The sequence below is a fragment of the Myodes glareolus genome, chromosome 7, assembly GCF_982192425.1.
Source record: "Myodes glareolus chromosome 7, mMyoGla1.1, whole genome shotgun sequence".
Taxonomy (NCBI): domain Eukaryota; kingdom Metazoa; phylum Chordata; class Mammalia; order Rodentia; family Cricetidae; genus Myodes; species Myodes glareolus.
In genome coordinates this window covers 45,785,155-45,805,816 of record NC_142032.1, presented here as the reverse complement: position 1 = coordinate 45,805,816, position 20,662 = coordinate 45,785,155, and the positions used below count along the sequence as shown (strand labels likewise).

General features: G+C 39.1%; 1 protein-coding gene across 1 annotated transcript in view; it reads left to right on the top strand.

The window, feature by feature from the left end:
* LOC125397392 (guanine nucleotide-binding protein G(q) subunit alpha) overlaps positions 1-20,662 on the top strand; it is a 240,040-nt gene that overhangs the window by 158,554 nt on the left and 60,824 nt on the right. Inside the window, exon 3 of the mRNA XM_085693677.2 lies at positions 17,112-17,266. Coding sequence (XP_085549803.1) covers positions 17,112-17,266 — 155 coding nt within the window. The remainder of the gene's footprint in view (positions 1-17,111; positions 17,267-20,662) is intronic.

Here is a 20,662-nt window from a genome sequence, read left to right as displayed (position 1 = left end):
GTCATTTGGAAAGGTTATATTCCCCAGTTGCTGGAGAAGAAAATAAAAGGCAAAGTTAAACTTAGTTTTCTCAGAAATCTGCAGTGTTGAAACACAGGACCACCACTGTAGCTTGACATGGATGCACTGTGGGCTTTGGGAGGCATTTGGGGGTCAGGCGCTAATAGAGCTTGTGTCCTTTTCAACTATCTTACCAGAAAGTGAGTAAAACAGTTAAGTTTTCAACCATTCTAGAGCAAGGAAGGTTTTGAGTTCTTTTGTTTGTTTGTTTTGAGTTAGAGTGTAATTAGATAGTGTAGGCTAACCCTCATCTCACTCTGTAGCTAAGGCTGGCCCCAAACTACAATGTTGCTGCATGTCTCCCAAGTATTGGGATTATAATCACTCACTGCCATACCTAGCAGTAGTTATTTTTAAATAGTAAAGTGCTACACCAAGACTTAGCATGTAAAGTAATGGTTTTTGCTTTGCATTTTCATACATATGTTAAATCTCCCACTACCCCCCTCCCCCCAACTGTGCCTGTTCCCCTCTGCCTGGTTCCTGTTCTCCCCCCAGCAATTCCCTGCTTTTGCTGTTTTATCACGGACATTCTAGTACCCTTCTGTTTCCTTTTATCTTAAGGTTCTTTCCTCTCCTCTTATAATCCTTTTTCTGGTTTCATGACTATATTGTTATATGATACATTGATACATGATTATAAAGCTATATTCTGCATGTGAGAGAAAATGGGGCTTTGTCTTTCTACATTGGCTTGTTTTGCTTAACGTGGTGATTTCCAGTTCCATTCTTTTTTTCTGAAAATACCATAATTTCATTTTTCTTAATAGATGCATAAAATTCCCTTGTGTACATGTGCCATATATTCTTTATTCAGCCATCTGTTGACAGACGTCTAATCTGGTTCCATTCTTGACTGCTATGGCTAGAGCCGCAGCAAACATGGACATGTGAGTGTCTCTGTTGTGTGGATTTACAGTCCTTCAGGTATATACCCAAGAAGTTGTAGCTGGGTCATATAGGAGTTCTCTTTTCAGTTCTTGGAGGAACCTTTGTCCTAACTCCCAGTGTGCTCTCTCAATACTGTTTTTCATTGAGAATTCCCATCAAAGCTCAGCTTTATCCCAGTAAAATGTTAGCATTCTGTTTTTAACATGCACTTTTATTTGTTGATTTTAAATTACACAAGTAATGCAGCTCTTTGTAGATGAGTCAGAAAATACTAGTGAAGATCAATTTAAAAGATCTTCACTAGTATGATTGATGGGTATAGTCGTGCACAGATGTTACCCCACTATCCCAGAAGCTGAGGCAGGAAGATTGTTGAGTTCTAGGTCAGTGAGATCTTGCCCCAAAACAAAAATCATGTTAAAAGTTAAACATTACTAATATTTCACTAAACATAGCATTTATATAATACAAGTGATGAAGTGCCTCTTGTTTTGTTCTTTTCCTTTTTGATTAAGATGACCTTGGCTATTTGTAACCACATTTTTCTGAGTTTGGGAGGAGTTTAGCTTATGCATATGGATTTTAAAATAAAAATGGCATTATTGTATAACTTAATTTTGATTCCAATGTTTTACTTTTACTATCTTTTTGTGCTACTCATTACATAGAAATTAAAATATTTTCAAGATAATGATTTTACTTATGGGGGGGTAAATGATAACTTAAAAAAATAAGTCATTATAAACAAGTTCTGGAAGGTCCTCAGACTCCTGACCCTGAAAACAACTGTCATCATGTAGTGAACATCACTCTAGATAAACAGAGAGGGGAAAATGATGCTTGTGTCTGGTTAATATAAATATCACATTGTGCCCCTTCAGAAGTGGAAATAGGTAAGGAAGTACTAAAGAAAAGGCCTTGTTTTCTCGATGTTCACTTTTTCACGAAAGAGCTTAGTTCTTAAGATGTTCTCTTACAACTAAAAGTAAATTATCATAGAAAACATTGCTTTGTCATAGTTCTTCAAGCTTATGCAGTTTAATTTGCAGCTCATCTATTTTTTTTAATGACAGGAAAAGTAGAACATCAGAAAATTCTTGTAAGTTTTCTGTTCTTTTTCTGCCCCTCAGTGTGATGTTAGTATTTTTATATAATCAGAATGAATATTAACAATGTATTCAAGGAACATAATTTCTACAATTTCAGATTCATTCTGTAGATTTCTAACTAGTTCAAACAGATAAAGTAGTAGTTCATATAAACTTGGTCTAAATGCGTGCTTTTGTTTAATAGGTACCAGATTTACCAGCTCTTTTCTAAATTTGACTGAAGTTTCAGCACCTTGCAGCTTTGTTTTTAATTCTTGGGACTTGGTGGCTGGGTATCTCCTCTTAACATTGTGCTTCTGAACAAAAAACAAGTGTAGGAATTGAAAACCAACTAGGAAGGTCCTATTGGGAATTGAAGTGTCCCTTGGAGAGGGCGCTACTTACTATCCCTTAGCAGAAGTCTAGCTAGGAAATAGTATTTTTTTTTTAAAGTAAAGCAAGAACAGCAACCATCATACAATAATAAATCATGAACCATCTTGTGGTACAGAATGCTGCTCAGAGCAGGCATTTCTCTGAGCTGGTTCCGATGGTGTCTTTTGTGCGGGCCTCTGACTAGATTGGGCACTGTGTGTATTTGAGAAGTGAAGGCCAACCTGGCAGTGCACACAACTGTCTTGTGTATATTGTACTCGGCCATCGTCCAGACTCTCAGCTCCTACTCTGCTAGTGCAGGGCATAAACCAAAACTGTGAGGTAATCTCACCCACTTTCCTTCTCTGGGGGTATCTGGGATTTAAAGGTTTAATGGACACGTAAACAGCTCCCAAGAAGAGTCATTTATGCTTTAGGGATACCTTATTTGATCTGTTTTCCAGGCTCCTTCCTTTTGTTTTATTTGTAATGTTGTTCTGTTGTTGTTTCAGACAGGGTTTGTTTGTTTTTATGTAGTAGATATTGGCCTTATTTCATTATTTCTTTTGACTGGTAAATGAGCCTTTCTGCCTCAGCCTGCTGAATTCTGAGGTTGCAGAAATGTACCTGCATGCCCCCCGCATTGTATTTTAACTATTTGTATCTCAGTGTCTTCTGATCTACTACACATTAGTACTGTTCTTTGTGCCTAGGTACATACGGAATGGGATCAAGTGTTTTCACACATAACATGCAATAGACAATAGTAGAAATAACCGATGAAGATTCTCCATGAAGTCAATACTGACATATAGGAGAACCAGTGACAATCCATGTATTGTCCTTTCAAGGGCATGTTGTTATACTTTCTCTCAGTGCTTTTCCTAATGCAGATTTTAAAGATATATGTATATAGACACGTTTTAATGTGAACTTTACCAGCCATTTCTCACACATTGTGTTTTTTTCCATGTTAACACATACTCTGACTTCAAGCATCTTCTTTGGGATGTTCCATGCCAACTTCTCCATTTCTACCTATTATAGCAGCACCCTAGGGTATTAGCCACAGCCCTGCAGCTAGTCTGTGCTGTGACTTTGAAAGCACATCAGTTTTAAGTAATTGAAGCAAAAGCTTCGTGCCTGAACATCTGATTTATAGAAAAATAATGTATTAGTCTGTGAGTTTACAATTTTTGGCCACTATTTATTAGAATCAACAAACAGGAAGCAAAAAACACCAGTAAAATGAGCCAAGCAGCAAATATATAAGAGGACTATGGCCTAGAGAACATTAGTAGCCATGGGGATTTGACCTTTAAATTTTTGAACTTTAATTTATAGTTTGTGCCCCACATTTAAAAAATGGCAAAGCATTAGAGGAGATCATCCAGCTGAGTGTAGGATGGTAAAATACTCGAAACATTACCTGGAGTATGGAATGAGTGTAAGTATCTCCAGAGGCTGGCTGTGACCTACATGCACTCTATCCTCAATTACCCTGAGCAGAGGCACCGCAGGTTGGAGAGCACATGATTTGGAGCCAGTGGAGAATTCCTTTGCTGGATAATGCATTCTAAGTGATGAACTGGTGCGGGCAATTACATCCAACTAGTTTAGGTCACACGAGACCCTGACGGTCTTTGGAAGCCAGAACAGAGTTATAGGTAAAGACGTTGTGAATATGCAGCTCTGGCAGCTCATCTGCTCCTTGATCGTTTGCCTTTAAGAGTTGGAAGTCAAGAGCAGAACTATCTTTGCTCCAAATGCCACTTCTGTATACATTTCTACTGACACACAAGCATTTTCACAGCCCTGTGAAAAATCAAGGTGTTAGCAAGGTTCCAACAACAAAATTATAGTAATCATGGACTGAGAACCAATAATTCTCACATATTGTGAGTGGGTGTCTTCTGGTGCCTAGAACATTGTCTAGTAGTTTTCCACCGCGCTATTTTTAACTGAGGCTTTTTATAATACAGTGACACCAATTAATGTTTTCTACTTCCTGATGACTGGCCATCATAGATATCATATTGGGAAACATTATCAAAGACACAAGTGTGATGATTCTATGTTTCATTATTGCAAATGGATCCTGCTGATAGAATACAGAGATTGTACCAGAATGTGGACTTGTGTTAACAGTGTCTATTGAATGGCTTCTCTATAAAGACTATAGTTGGTATGATACAGAGAGGAGAATAAAAAGTTTGATGTAAAATATCTTCCTTTGTTCCTTGAATTGCTGAAATGTCTACTGTTAAAACAATTAAAACTTTATGTTTTGATTTCCATGCAAATCTACCTTAGAATTCTCAGTTTTTCCATACCTGCTTGTTCCAGACCGCTACCTCATCTTTTACCTACTATAAGCAAAACAATTTCTTTTTCTTTCAATTGGTTATTGATTTTAGAGTGAGATGCTGTCAAGTCTCCAAGCTGCCTGGGTAGACCGTGAACTAGGAATAGTCCAGACTTTTTCAAATCGGGCTGCCTGGGTAGACTGTGAACTAGGAGTAGTCCAGACTTTTTCAAATCATATGCACATTCTTTTTTATCAAAAGTATGTTTGATAAAATTTTCAGTCCTTGTGATATGAAATATTTTAATTAATAAGCACTAAGTGTCTGTGTGTATGTGCGCACGCGTGCGTGCGTGTGTGGCATGCTTGTCTATGTGTATACTCATTTGTTTGCCTGTGCCTGTGGAGGCCAGAGGTTGATGTGTTGAGTCTCCATCAGTTGCTCTCTACTTTATTTCCCGAGACAGTGTTTCTTGCTGAACCTGAGGGCAAAGATTCATCTAGTCTAGCTAGACCTTGCCCCATGTCTACCACATAATTCCTGGAATTACTGACAGCCAACCCTCACCTCCACCCCTGCCCCATCTTAAAGTTTTGTGTGTTTGCATGTACATGGTATTTGGAGGGAGGATAAGATGGACTAAAGATTATGTCATTGACCTAGAACTCCCAAAGTAGGGCAAGCTAACCCGTGCCTGACTCCACCCTCCTAGGTCTGGAGTTGACATCACCACTCTCAAACTTTTCTTTGGATGGCTTCTGACTCAGGTCTTCTGTTAACAAGGTAAACTCTGTACTGACTGAGCTATTCCCTAGTCTGTTAACAAGGTAAACTCTGTACTGACTGAACTATTCCCCTAGTCCGTTAACAAGGTAAACTCTGTACTGACTGAACTATTCCCCTAGTCCGTTAACAAGGTAAACTCTGTACTGACTGAACTATTCCCCTAGTCCGTTAACAAGGTAAACTCTGGATTTTAAGCACTTTTATTAATCTTTATGACAGTAATTGTGTAGCCTGGCTTGAAATTTAGCTTAAGATAATAGCTTAGTATAAATAAAAGGACATCATTGGAATTATTTAGCTGAGAAGAGCAGGAGGGACAGAACCATGTCATGAGTCAACTACTAGATACTATTACTCATTTTTCATTCCGTCACCAGTTGTGAACAGGTTTTTACAAATACTGTATAATAGGTTTTAAGATTATTAGTTTATATGTATGTGTGTCTTGATGGCATGTGTAGTCATATATGAGCAGACAGACATGTCTGATGCCCGAGAAGGCCAGTAGAAGGCACCAGATCCCCTGGAAGTTAAATAACAGGTACTTGTTAGCGCCCTGAGTCCTCTGGAAAAGTGGACAATGTTTGTAACCTCTGAGCCTTCTCTCCAGCCCCTGAATAGGTTTTAATTGAAACTTGTAATAAAATTCTGTCTTTGCTGCTCATAGGGATCAGCCATTTCTTCAATTCATTGGAAGGTGTTACGTTGTTAATGTTGCACACATGAGTTAAAACTTTGCCAAGGGATTTACTGTCCACATATTTTAGACTTGACCTGATTTTCGCCCTAGTATACCTTCCTACAGTTTTAACAGCAAAATCACACCACAGTGGAGATATTCAAGTACTTTTCAAACTGCTCTTCCGACTTCATTTGGCCTTGAAAGGATCACACATCTGCCTTTACAAAACTCAGCCACATGGGCTGCTTATCCTCGCTGTGTCTCAGCACATAGATACAGAGAGGCAAGTGTGTGTGGAACACATGCCTGCATTTGGAAGATACCAACTTTAAGTTATTCCATTCTTGAAGTGGTTTGCATCACAAAGCTAAGAAGCTTGTTGGCTCACAATGTTTTTGTGATAATTTTCCTCTCCATGGTTAGCTGATATCAAGAGCCATGGTGTGAGTAGAATCTGCACATCACCTAACTGGGGAGACTCTACTGCTTTCCCCCGGATCCTGGCTAGCACCTAAGGGTGCCATTGGTGTTCTATGTACTAAGTAGGACTGAATTTTAATATGCTTCTCATTTGAAGATTAGAGACATAGATTTTTATTCTTAAATTGCTTTTTCCTGCTCAGCATGGATCTAATTATTGGCCTCCTACCAAGGTCTAAGTGTAGTTCACTAAGAGAGCATTGAAATCCATATCATAGAGCTGGGTGTGTTGATGGCAGCCTTTTATACCAGTACTTGGGAAGCAGAGGCAATCTATGTGTTGGAGGCCAGCCTAGTTCATGTAGTAAACTTTAGAGTAGCCGAAGCCATATAGTTAAACCCTGTATTAAACAGACAGTTTTTAAAAAGCATGCCATAGAACATAATTCTCCAAGGCTGTGTGGCCTCTGATGTTGCTCAGGTGCCCCTGCTGATGCTGATACTCTGCTGCATATAGTACCCACACAGATCATTGACCATGGTTAGCTCGTCACTGAAGTCCTATTCAGTGTCCATGGCTTAAAACCCAATTCTTTTGAGCCGAAAGAGCTTGCCAGAAGACAGCCTTCCCTACTGTCTCTGCTCATTCTGTTGAACTCTAGGTTGCCATTGGGATGTGCAGTTTCAACTGTGTGGAGAGGGCTACAAATTCCAGGTAGTTATTTGCATGATAGGAGAATATTTCACTGAAATGAAGACAGTAATTAGATGTGTTCTTGGCCTTTATTCTTTAACTGTTGAGCAAAGCAGGGAAGATTAATTAAGAGTATTTGGGCCTCTTCATATAAGGTGAACTAACACTTTTGAGGAGAAGCCCAAATATAGACTGTTCACATCATAAAACAATCTTATAGGGATAGGAAAGAGAAGAATAAAAAACATTCATTATTGATAGTATTGGTGGGAATTTTTGCCTTGCTGTTATATTTCCAACTCAATGCAGTTTTGACATTCATATAAGTACAATACCTTCTGAATAGGATTGACAGCTTTAGGACTACAAAGTGCTGTATATAGGATGAGTTAGTATTTAGTGCTGTATATAGGATGAGTTAGTATTTAGTGCTGTATATAGGATGAGTTAGTATTTAGTGCTGTATATAGGATGAGTTAGTATTTAGTGCTGTATATAGGATGAGTTAGTATTTAGTGCTGTATATAGGATGAGTTAGTATTTAGTGCTGTATATAGGATGAGTTAGTATTTAGCATTAAGGCATTGATGATACAATACCATTGCTATTTTTCTTCACAAAATCAAAATTATACCCTCATAGCAGCCTGATCCATGATTTTTGAGTAGGACTGAGATTCCCTGCCTTAGTATGTCTTCATGCCTGTGAATGCCATTATTGGTTAGCATTTTACCCTGGCTTATGCTTTAATGCATAGTCATAAGAACAGGGCATCTTAGCCATTATTGAACTCAATCACCAATTTATAAAAGTCAACTCATAGCATGGAAAGATGGTTAGACTAGTAACAATGGTACCAGCAGCCTAGCAGGACCCCATTTCTGGGTTAGAAGTATTTCTTTCTGTCTAGCACTGGCCATTATATCATCTCATCTTCAGTCTTGTTAGATCACATTTCTGGACAAATGGATCAGAAGGAAAGATTCCTCAATTCTGTTGTAGTATTTTTTTAATCTACCACTAACATTGTGCTTGAATACAGGAAGTGTTAAACAATCTGTGACCTAAGGTATTTTACAGTATGTTCAAAATCTGTACAGACAAACATGACAGTAAGCTAGCAGAATGTTTATTTCTGAAACTTTGACTATATTGACTTTTCCCTTCATTAAAATATATATATAGTTCCTATATACTGTGCATATATATACTTCCTATATACAATATACTTTCTATACTATACTGATGGTGTCCGTACACACACACACACACACACACACACCAGCAGAATTGTGCCGCCCATAGGAACTGTAGAAGGGAGAGAAGCAGTCCTATGTACTGTCCTTTACACTCTGTACTTAGAGGCACAGAGAGGGGTTAGGGAAAGGTTGTCAAGTCCTACTGAGACAGTTTCATATAGGTTCTTTGCAGTGAGGGCACTGACATAGAGCTTTCCAGGAAAGTGCGTAGAATTGAAGGAGAAATGCATGTGTGGAATGCATGTGATGCCTGCCAAAGACTTCCTGAGCATCTATATGGGGTCTTCAATAAAGTTTTGATTTGGTTGGAGGCTTTGTGTGTTTTTGGAAACATGAATGCTACCACTGAGCTTTGGACTTTTCTATAGAAAAGAAAAATATCCTTTTTGTCACTGTAAGTTAAGCTTCAGATAAAATGTAAGTCTAACTAAGGTCATCACCAATGGCACTATAACTATCTTATGTACCTTACAAATGATATTTGGACAAATAACAGGCACACATGAATACAAACCAAACAATAACAAAAAACAAACAAAATGCCTCCTGGCGGGAGTCAGGCCCAAGGTTCTGGAGAGTAAGACAAAAATTACACCAGTCCTGCAGGGGAGTTGGGCGCTTGAATTGGGGTTAAGTTAAGCAAGTAGCCTGAAGCTGGTCAGCTTGTGTACAACAGTTAAGTTGTTATTATTACTGCTGTTATTTATTATTATGAATGAGATACACTTCACCTCTACAATTATGTCTTCTCTCATTATTCCTGACCTAGCCTAATATACAAAGAGCCCCAATCCTCTTGTTGTGTTCTTAAGAGTTTATTAAGAAAAGTAATGGTTCTGGTTTTGTTGTTGTTTTGTAGTTTGGGAGATGTTCATATAAAATCCCTTAAGTTTAGTTGTTAGTGATATAAAAATTGTAGCCCTAGTATTTGTGCAGGTTGTGGTCTCCCTTCTAGGTTTCCTGTCGCCCAGCCCAGTCTTTCATGCATAGGTTGATAAGTCCCAACCTCTCCTACCTGTTGTCTGATGTCCTCGTTTTTCATTTTTAATGAAGCACTCATTAAACTTGCTTGTGGGTTTTCATGGCAGACATTACTCAGTCCTGTGATATCTAATAGCCTAGGGTCTCCACTGAGTCTTTGTATCTGTAACTTCATGTGCGGGCCCTTGAAGTCTCCTTACTGGGAGTTCAGTTGTGCTTCACACTGCCTTGCTTCAGCAGTTTTCTGGAACCTTGGCACAAACGTCCATAACTCTCTTACTCCTGCAACTTGCATGCCTGTGGAACAAGAGCCAATTAGATAACTGCCAAATTCCGATGCTGGCTATAGTCTGGGACCCTTGGACCACACAGCTCCACAGTATTCTGTGTGCTTTGTGTCTGCGACTGGGAAAACACTTTTCCTAGGCACTGCTTTCCAGCAGGCTCTGTCTTCTTAGGCATTTTCCTTTCCAAGTGAATTTGCATTGTGAGACTCTTGATCAAGGGTATCTTGTCCCCAGAGAACCTTCCTATTGTCCTGGTGCCAAATCGAAGCTTAACAAATGCAGTGACTTTCTGAAACCTTAACCACAACATTAGCTAACCAGATTCACCCAAACTGCACTTTTCCCTCCCCTTTTTCTTTCTCACTCTAAATCTGCCTAAATGCAGTAACCAGACCTTGTTACCCCTGAAACCTTCTAACTAAGATTTTAATGTCTGCATCTCTATCAGCATTCAGGTGTTCCACCCTGCTATCAGAATGGTCCACCAAGCTCTGTTTGGAATGTTGTAGGGCTTCTCTAGTATACTTAGCTCCAAATTTTTTGCACATTTTCTCAGCAACAAGTCCAGCAGAACTTAGGAACGATGTGATCAAGTAATTAAAGAAATGCCAGGATTTATCTTTGGCCTCCTTTCGGCTCCCCAGTCCATATATTCTCCAAATGAATTTTTATGAGGTATAGAGCCTGGTGTGTAGGACAGAGTTTCTTTTGGAATGATGTGGTGCACTCTTGAAGGCGAGAGCGTGCAGTGACCAGATGACCAGAGGTGCCATCGCAGAGAAGCTTCTTCACAGCTCTGAGTAAACTGTGGCCAAAGAGAGACCACTGGGCTAGTCCACATGGCAAGGTAGACTTTATACTTTTTTTGGGGGTGGGGGGAGTCTAGTCTCTGGAACAGACAGCTTTCCTGGGAGGTATTTCCTGTCCGAGTGATAATAATCGATTTGATGTTTTGAGCAGTTTAGGAAGCTGTGTTGCTCAACAAGGTTAAACATTCTTTCCTCTTTCCTTAGTAGATTTTTTTTTTTTTTGAGACAGGGTTTCTCTGTATAGCTTTGGCTGTTGTGGAACTCGCTTTGTAGTTTGGCTGTAGCTGGCCTCAAACTCAAGAGATCGGCTTACATCTGCCTCCTGAGTGAGGGTACTAAAGGCATACACCACCACTGCCTGGCTCCTTAATAGGTCTTACCACAGTCTTGCTGCCTCATCCATTCTCTCCCTGTCTCATTTGATATTTTAAGAAGTGACATTTATTAATCCAATCAAACTATGAAGATTAGCTATTATAGATTTGTTAAAAGCTTGTAGTTCTTAAGAAATGTCTTGATTTGAAATATTTCAAGTATACATTTTTAAAATCATACTAGTGTAATAAAACTTATTTTCTGATCCATCAATAAATAAATCCTTCAAATAGTATACCACTCAAGTCCCACAGCATAAACTATAATCATATTTTCTGTAGAAGTGCATAGTAACTTTCAATAGTTGACTCTTAACTAATCTTTTTGGAATTTTGATTCTTAGAGTGACAAGTTATATAACTCATTTACTTTTCAAAAAAAAATTCAGGTAAAATGGAAATTTTCTTTCGTCTCGTCTCGTCTCGTCTCGTCTCGTCTCGTCTCGTCTCTTCTCTCCTTCCTTCCTTCCTTCCTTCCTTCCTTCCTTCCTTCCTTCCTTCCTTCCTTCCTTCCTTCCTTCCTTCCTTCCTTTTCTTCTTACTGCTTAGATACATTGCTCTTCTGTGTAGGACAGGAATGTGACCTGGCTTTGTTTCTCTTCTTGTGTTTACTAATGAAACAGTTTCTTGTTCTTACAGTCAGTGGGTCCTAGGAGCAGTGTGTTCTAAAATGACTCTTTCTTTGCCCAGTTCTGAGAGAGTGAGCCTTTCACTTTCAATTCTCCCAGTTTCTTAACTGAAACTGCAGTGGCCGTTCACATGGAACCTTGTAGAAATATTCTAGCCCCTCTACAGGGCCCTGAGATGCTGGGGGTGAGGTGGTACTTCAATAGAGTTTTACTGTTTGTTTTTGTTTTTGTTTGTTTGTTTTGCTTTTTTTTAATGGGGAGAGGCTTTAAACAAAGGCAATATTCTTTGTTTATCTGTTTTTTTTCCTTCTGTTGTCAAGCAAAATAATATTTCAAGGCAATAACAATAAACTGGGCTGGCTAATAAGATTTTAGGAGCACAGCTATTACAATGGATAGAGTGATTTTGTTTTCTTGTCCTCCCCTGCACCACCACCCCTGAATCTAATATCAGGAAATAACCACATCATATGTGATTTTGGAAATGACAAAGGCGTTGCTCCTGGAGCAGCACTGACCTCTGTGCCAGAGCAGAGAGTTCATTTGTGTACAGTGTTCCCACTTCATCGTTGGGGGTTTCTCACTAGTCCCTGTTTGTTTTCCAAGTGTGATCCACTAACTAGTGCCCCGGTTCTATCAACAAACTGAAGAGAAAAAAAATTTCTGTGGTCAAACAAAGTTGGGAAGCCTGCAATATCTCCAAGTCTTGAGCCCCGAGCTTGCAAAAGCTTGGCTTTAGTGGAGTTTTGAAGTTTCATATCACAGATATCTGTGCTCAGTTATGACCGTAAATAGCACTGCCTTCATTTCAGAACATATTTGTCAGATAGTTGTTAAGATTCAAGTAATTGGTGCTCCACAAATATTCTTTGAAAGCAACTATATAGCCATAGCCTAATTATTTTAAGCCTTAGTGAATGTACACATCTTTAAGAGTTTCTCTTTCTGTTTTCTTTATTGCTGTGGCTTTGTATACACTTTGAATGTAGTGTTCGCGATGCATGTACCATAGTGTGACATTCCATCATGACCAGAAAGGTAATAAGAGTTTAGGATCATCAGCTTCCACCCTAAGGCTTGAGATCTACATTTTCTTCTGCAATCTTGTAATTGCATCAGATAGCATGCTCTTGGAAGCTGCCCGTGTGTTCGTTATTCAGTGCTGTAGCAAGCATCTGGCCTCTGTGTCTTCAGTACTGATATGATAATGATACAGCCAAACACAAAACAGGCAAAGGATAGGCAACGAACTAAACAGAAGTACTTGGAAAATTGTACTGATATGGTAAGAAAAGTAAATGAATATTTTAAATTGTACAAGTATAGTCTTTCTTCCAGTTAAGAAGCAGTCTACCGTATGTTTGATAAATAAGTCCGGGCTACAGAACAGCAAAGTCAAAAGGAAGGTTCCTGAAAGGCAGCATGCCTGATAGTCATTGATCGCTGCTCTAGCAATGAATGTAAAAAATGAAAATACAGTGTTAGAGAAGGACATTTAAACATGTGTCAATGTGTTAATTGGTAAAGTCTTAATATAGGTAGAGTAGTATGTGACTGCTTAATTAACTTCATCTGATATTTTCTTGTCAGAATATTTTATATAACATATAACATAAATTCTCTACTCAAGCAGTCATTAGTGCATTGACTGACCTGTGAGAGACAAATATTTATTGAAAAAAGTGACTGTTAATGATAGTTTTTGAATCCCCTAAGATCTCAATATTCCAATACTTGTAGCAGGCATTTTACTACCACCTCATTTTCTGATAGCCTAATAGCAAATTGTTCCATTGTAGCTGACAACACTAGACGTGAGGAAGGTTGAGTGACCTACCCCAGGAAACAAGGCTGTATTTGAAAGAGGTATGATGGAAATTCAGTTTGATCTCATGTTGTTGCTAGTGTTCTTTCTTTTTCTGCTATTGATCCCTGAACTGTTTTCAGAGAGACTCCAGAGTCTCCACCTAATACCAAGGTTAAGAAGGACATGGTTGCTGCAGAAGGATTTGACACAGGAAGTCTATAATCTTCGCTGGGGACTTCAGTAGTATTCACCTGAGCCAATAGTTGAATCAGATGCATAGAGAGGTTCTTCTATGTGAATGAGTCATTCATGGCATGACCCTAGCCAGCAGTAGCTCAATGTGACTTTGCCTTCTCTGTCAGTGGCCTAGTAATACTCATAGAAAGATGCCATGGCAATTGTGTATGCAACAGGGTCAGCTGTACAGCTGTGGAATCAGAAGGCAAAGACTGATAATGAGTTATGTTTGGTTTTCTTCAGGGTATTTGCACATGTTGAGACTTCAAAGACCCTGTATAAGTGAACTTGCAGAATGGTTTGCATTTTAATCAAATGAGACTTGAATGCCTTGTCTGACATCACAGGAGCTCATATACATACATGGGCCATGGGCCATAGCTTTGGTCTTGCATTTCCTTTCCGCTGGCCTTTGAACTCACTAGTAGCTTTAGGTGTAAGCCTCTTGACCACCACCACCATTCACACCCACTGCCTGGCCCCGAAGGATTCTGTAAGTTAACCTTTAGAGTAGCAGGTACCATCAGTATTCCAGACTGATGTAGTGGGAGCCTCAGAGATCTGGAAACAGGTTTAGAAGATGTTTAGCAGCCTGAACAAGGTCATTCTCAGCTGGCATCAAGTGGAGGTGGATTTGTAGCATAAGCTGTTATGGTACTCTGCTTCCTTTGAGCCGAAAAAAACAAACCAACCAAGAAGTCACTAGGATATTTTTTGTTCACATTTTTGTTCTTTCTGTGTATGTGGTTTTTGTTTGTTTGTTTGTTTTTAAAGACTCCAATGCCACAGAAAAAAAGCAACAGGGGGACAAAATGAAGGATGGTATGAGCCTCAGTTGAGAATTGAAGACTTGGGCTAATTGAGGTTCCTGCTATTTGTGATTCCCAGTATCCATTTGTTTTGGGTGTCCCATCAAACAGAGCTCAATATTTGTGTCTAAAGGCCTTCGGTAAATGCAGAAGTTACCTTTTGATTTTCTACTTCTGGAGTGTAGGAACTAGAATAGCCTGAAGCTCTCTTGAGTGTTAGCGACTTTCTGAAAATCCTTCCAGCTTTGACAATGAGACCTTTTTATTTAATCTGAACACTTGCCTTCAGTGCGTGGAGTGAAACCTACTGTGGTTGGTCTTCATTTTCCACTTTCCCTCCGCAGACACAACCAGAGAAATGTAAACACATAAGATTTACCTGAACTGTACTGGCACATCTTGTGGTTTCCCTGTGGTCTTCTCTAGAATTCTGCCAGAGGTACTGAAAGTGTCTAACTGCTTCTCCCAGTGTGTTTCTCAAACTTGCCACCAGCTTGCTGAGAACTGAAAGCTAGCATCCATCCTTAAACATTTCCACTCAATGTGTTCAACTCTGACTTAAGGAGATTGGACTTTGCATTTTGTTCACATGATAATTAACTTACTCATTCTCATTTTGTTTTTGTGTTCTAAAGGAAGAAGTCAAATCTAATTTAACATTACTATATTATTAGAGGCAACTTTGTTCCTTGATGTAATAGCCTTTTAAAATTAATAATTGTTTAATTTAGCATCATCATTACTTAGAATTTTTTACTACTACTTCACATTTGACATTAGATAAATATAATACAGGTTCTAATTTCTCTTTCTACTCTAACATACTATTTCTATGTGGAGAATATTTTTTACAAAAATAATGAGAATTGAGTTGATAGTGGGACAGACTGAATTGACAATGCAACATTAATGTTAACAATTTTTAATTCTTTGCATATTTTGTAAAATGTCACCAAACTTTTAAATAACTTAGAGAACTTTAGTTGCAAACTTACATAAGTGCAATTTATACTTGATTATTTTTGAATCATTGTCCAAAGCAGCAAGGATAGAATTCTGAGCTTGGGAAGTAATAAAAGTGTCTTAGATATTCTCTTCGGCATAAAGGCAGCGTGGTGATTGGTGTGTGTTTGGAGGTGATACTCTTTTGTAGATATTACAGAATGGCTTCTGAGCTGTGGATTTACGACGCTAACAAATCTCAGGGCTTTCTAGATAGAGATTTGTTTGTATGAATCTGGTTTTGCAGTTGAAAGGAGACATATTTTTATCTGTTGACCTTTTGTTCACATTCCTCCTCAGATACTGCATGCCTCATCTTCTCCATCTGGCAGAAGCCTCTCTTCTCTTCCATACTTCATTTGGTCTCCCAGTCAGTCCGTACTGCATTTCCTTGTTCTTGTACAGATTTCATTTGGTTGTTGGTTAAAATAGTAAATCCTTGTTTTACTGAAAGCTATGCCCAAAGATGAACAGTGTTGAGACTGGAGAGATTGCTCTGCAATTGAAAGCACTTGCTGCTCTTATAGAGGACCCTGGAGTGACTCACACGTAGCTGCCTGAAACTCCAGTGCAGGGCATTAACACCCTCTTCTAGCCTCTGTGAGCAACAGGCATGCATGTGATACAGCTGGCATGCATGCAGTCAAAACACCCATACACATAATATAAAATAAACATAACATTTTCTTTAAAATAAGGGACAGTATCATAATCCCTTAATGTTTATTATGCAGTATGGTATATTTACAGTCATTCTGTTCTTGTGTAGAGGAGATCTCTGTTGACTTGGTCCAATTGTCTCATCTTATGAACAAAGAAAATTAGTTTTAAAATGGCAAAAGTAGTTTCTGCTGCAGGTAAGAAGTGGTCGTGTGACTAAAGTCAGAACCAGAAGTTAGCTGTTTTGATTTGTAGCACTGTTAATTTCCACTTTTCTTTCATCCTTGTTTTCATACAGTGGGCAAGTATTAAGTTTCTGTTCTATTCTGTCAGCACCCTGGTAAACTGTGATACTACAATGCTGAGCCTGTCGTTGAATTTTTATGTTACAGGGAAAAGATACTAAGACTTCTATGCTAACTATTACACTATAATTCTGAGAAAGTGGGTAAGGGTGGAAGAGCCTTGAAACTATGACTTGTAGGTACTCACATTATATTTATATGTACTTTTAAATGCAATTAAATATTTATTGTGTTTTCCTTCTGTACTGAGCCCCAAAGAAATGAAAACTTTATGGTCACAGCTCCATCACTTGTGTCTGACTATAACAAGTTGTCAGAGTAGAGGGGATAGTAACTATGAAGTGGAGAATTATGATAATCAGTCAACACACTGGCCTCTTAGCAGGACCTCCCTGTTGTCATGCTGTAAAAGCTTTGCACCTGTTTCTCCTAATTAGGTTGAACTTCATATTTCATCTAGAAAGGATGGTTTTGGGTTGGGTTCTCATTAAGAAAAACAAACAAAAACAAAGACACATTATAAACTATTCTGAAAACCAGTTTATGATGATATCGCTTGAATTGTACACAATATGAAGTGTGAATCAAAGACTTGGTATTGCAATGTGAAGAGTATTCAAACAGTTGCTGTTTTTCCCTCTTTTAAATAGGCTCATGCACAATTAGTCCGAGAGGTTGACGTGGAGAAGGTGTCTGCTTTTGAGAACCCATATGTAGATGCAATAAAGAGCTTGTGGAATGATCCTGGAATCCAGGAGTGCTATGACAGACGACGAGAATATCAGCTATCCGACTCGACTAAATAGTGAGTATCTGCACTGCAGGCCCTGAGAATCTGCTTGCTGCTTCACATGGGAATGTGTTTTGGGATATTGTGACAATGTAGTCTGTGCTGTCCATATGGTAATCTAACCTAGGCATATAGATATTAAGCTAATATTTAAGTGTCAAACTTGTCAGTTTAGATAAGGTACCAAGGTGGAGAATATTTCTAGTAAAGACAAGTCTCATGTAGCCCAGGTTGGCTTTGAACTCCCAGTACTACCTTCAACTCTGGAGTACTGTGATAACAGTTATGTATCACTCTGACAATTACGTATCCTAGGACTTCATGCATGGTAGGATGTATTCTACCATTTGAGCTACACCCCCAGTTCTAAGAGTATTTCTTTCACTGTGTTTTACTTACAAAACAAAAGGAAAACCCTAGTGATCTGATGTTATCACCCTGTTTTCTCCAAGTGATCCACAAATCTATGTGGTGGTGGTGGTGGTGGTGGTGGTTGTTTTTGGTCAACTTGACACAAGCCTGGGAACTTCAACTGACTGTAGGCACGCCTGTGAGGCATTTTCTTAATGGCTGATGTGGGAGAACCTGGGCCACTGTAGGCAGTGCCATCCCTGGGATGGTAGTCATGGTGCTTGCTATAAGAAAGCAGGGTAAGCAAACTTTGGAGAGCAAGCCAGTACACAGTGCTCCTTCATGGCCTTGCTTCCGAGTTCCTGCTTCAGTGAGGGACTGTTACTTGGATGTGTAAAATGAAATAAACCCTTTCCCTCCCAAGTTACATTTGGCCATAGTCTTTATTACAGCAATAGGAAAAACAAACAAACAAACAAACAAACAAGTGAAGACAACTTAAAATCTTGCAGGTTTTTTTTAAAAAAAATTAAAATTCTGATCTTAACTTTAGGAAACAGAACACATACATAGATTAGAAATTACAGATAAAAATGTGTTTGATCGTGGCTTCCCAAAACATAAGACTCCCTAATTTCTAATTCTCAGACCTTTATCTGCTTTCAAAGAACTATTTTTGATGGGTGGGTTTTCTTTTGCAGGAAAACTATGAGTTTTAATTTTGAATGCATTCCAAAATTATTGTGTGAGCTGCCAGTCAATCTCGTGTCCTGGGAAAGATTTGCATCCAAGAGAGATCTGTTAATTCTGTCTTCAGATGTGCATAACAGAAATGAAGTTCAGCGTGGGGTTAATATAAAATCTTTGTAGCTAGCAATCTAGATAACTACGATCTGGAAAAATTTTTGGTTATTGTTTTTGAATTTTTTAGTTATCTAGTCACATTTCTGTCTACATTAATTATGTAAATATGTCATTCCCCTCTCATTTTGGTCTGGATAGACACAAGAAAGGGTAGGAAATATTCCACAGCCTTAAGCCAGCCCCTATTATAGAGTGACCCAGTGGCTCAGAGTAAGCATCAGAGCAAAATGAGAGGCCCTAGTGTCTGATTGGTGGTGCCACTCAGTCATGCTTGGGAGGCCCAGGGCTGTGCATTCTTCTTACAGTGAAGTTACATTTCTGCCTTTCCAGGCATTTGCATAAGACTAAATTATGGTCCAAATCAGCCATAGAAATGTTGCTTGAATAAAGTACTTTCACATTATCTGGTAGTTTGGCTCATGTCATTCTCGACTGACAGCAGCATTCCATCTGTCCTATTTAACATGCACTCCAGTGTGTGCAGTCAACTGGCGTGTGCTGTTACTGTCTGTTCTTCCCTCCCAGCCCTTCGTCCACATCGCCATTCAGATTCTGGACCTTTCCACCTGCCCTACTCCCCTCTTTTTTTCCTCCCTCCTCATTCCCTTTGTGTAAGTTTCTGTGAGTTGAGTACATGAATAGAAAACCTGTATTCATCTCTTGTCTATTCCAAAATTCTGCCTCCTCTACCTTTGACCAGCTGTCTGTCTTTTACTTCCTGCCTCCTCTGTCCTTCTGTTTCCTTTGCCATTTCAAATTTCATCAGTCTCCCTGTGTTGCTGCTGTGTTTATCCACCCTCCCCTGTTCCTGTTCATTATGTCTCATCCTCCTGTTGTTTACCCCTCCACCCTCATTGTGATTCTCCGCTTCTCCCTTCACTCCCTTCTGCCCCTCATTTGCTAACAAGATCCTGTTTCTAAGTAATGCTCGATGATTTCTCCCTTCCCTCCTCTCTACCCTCCCTCTCTCCCCATCTTCCTCTCTCCTTCCCTTTTCTAGTACTGGAGATTGAACCTAGAACCTTCTGCATGTGCAACAAGCACTCTACCTCTGAGCCCAAGCCAACCTCTGTCATGCTTATTTTATGTTACCTCTTCCCCTTTCTTCCTCTTTCATTCTTTACCCATCATCTATAATTACGATTTTGCTTAGAGAGAGGCCTTGCTATCAGAGAGTCAAAACTCCAATATCTGATAGTTATGTGTCTACTAGTGTCATGCCAAGAACCTAGTTTGCCCCTGATCACTGACATTTGTCTTTTGCGTGGAACTGTTGACTTCCATGGATGTGCTTGAGACAGCCTGTGTTATCTCTCATGACATTTTCCCAGTGATATTTGTGAATTTTCAGGTGTGTACCCATTACTTAATGGTGAATTTGTATATTTCTGTAATGTTTGTTGTAGGCTGAGAGCTGTCCTGGGCAGTTTCTCCACCTCAGAAAGTGACCACCATAGAATTCTATTAGCATAAACTGAGTCCAGCATAGAAATTGACCTGTTGGTTGAACAGAGCTAATGTGGATGTGGGGTCCCTGGCACTAGCTGACTTCAGTCCCCTGATTGTTCTTTATGTGTTCTCACTTAGGGATAAGTTGATTTTCTAGATTGCATTTATGAGTACATATACCTATTTTAGACGATTTTTTTTGCTGAAATAATACAGAAATTGTAACATCTTGTATACCACTAGACATTTCATTATGTTTATCTTTGTAAGAAAAAAATAGATATTTTCCTATATAGTTAATAATGGCCATACATTATTCCTAAAGCCAATAATAAGTTCATGTTCAGATTTCTCTGGTTCTTCTAAAATGCCATTCAGATGAGGTTAATTTTAGGAATACACGTTGCATCTGGTAGCTGTGTCTCTTAAGGCTCTTCTGCCCTCATAGAGACCTGTTTTACATTTCACTGGCATGCTGAAGAGTGTCCTGGATTTCCTGATCGTTTCTTTGTAGAAACAATCAAGGTAGAGTTTGTCTGTAGCTTTGGAGCCTGTCCTGGAACTAGCTATTCTAAACAAGGTTGGCCTTGAACCAGAGTTCCGCCTGCCTCAGTCTCCTGTGCTGGTATAAAAGGCTTGCACCACCACTGCCCGGCTTCTTTGTACAATTTAACTTGATTCCTTCTCACAAGGATTTGTTATACACAGAAGTTAAAGTGAGCAGTGGGACTGGAGTGTGTTTTATAA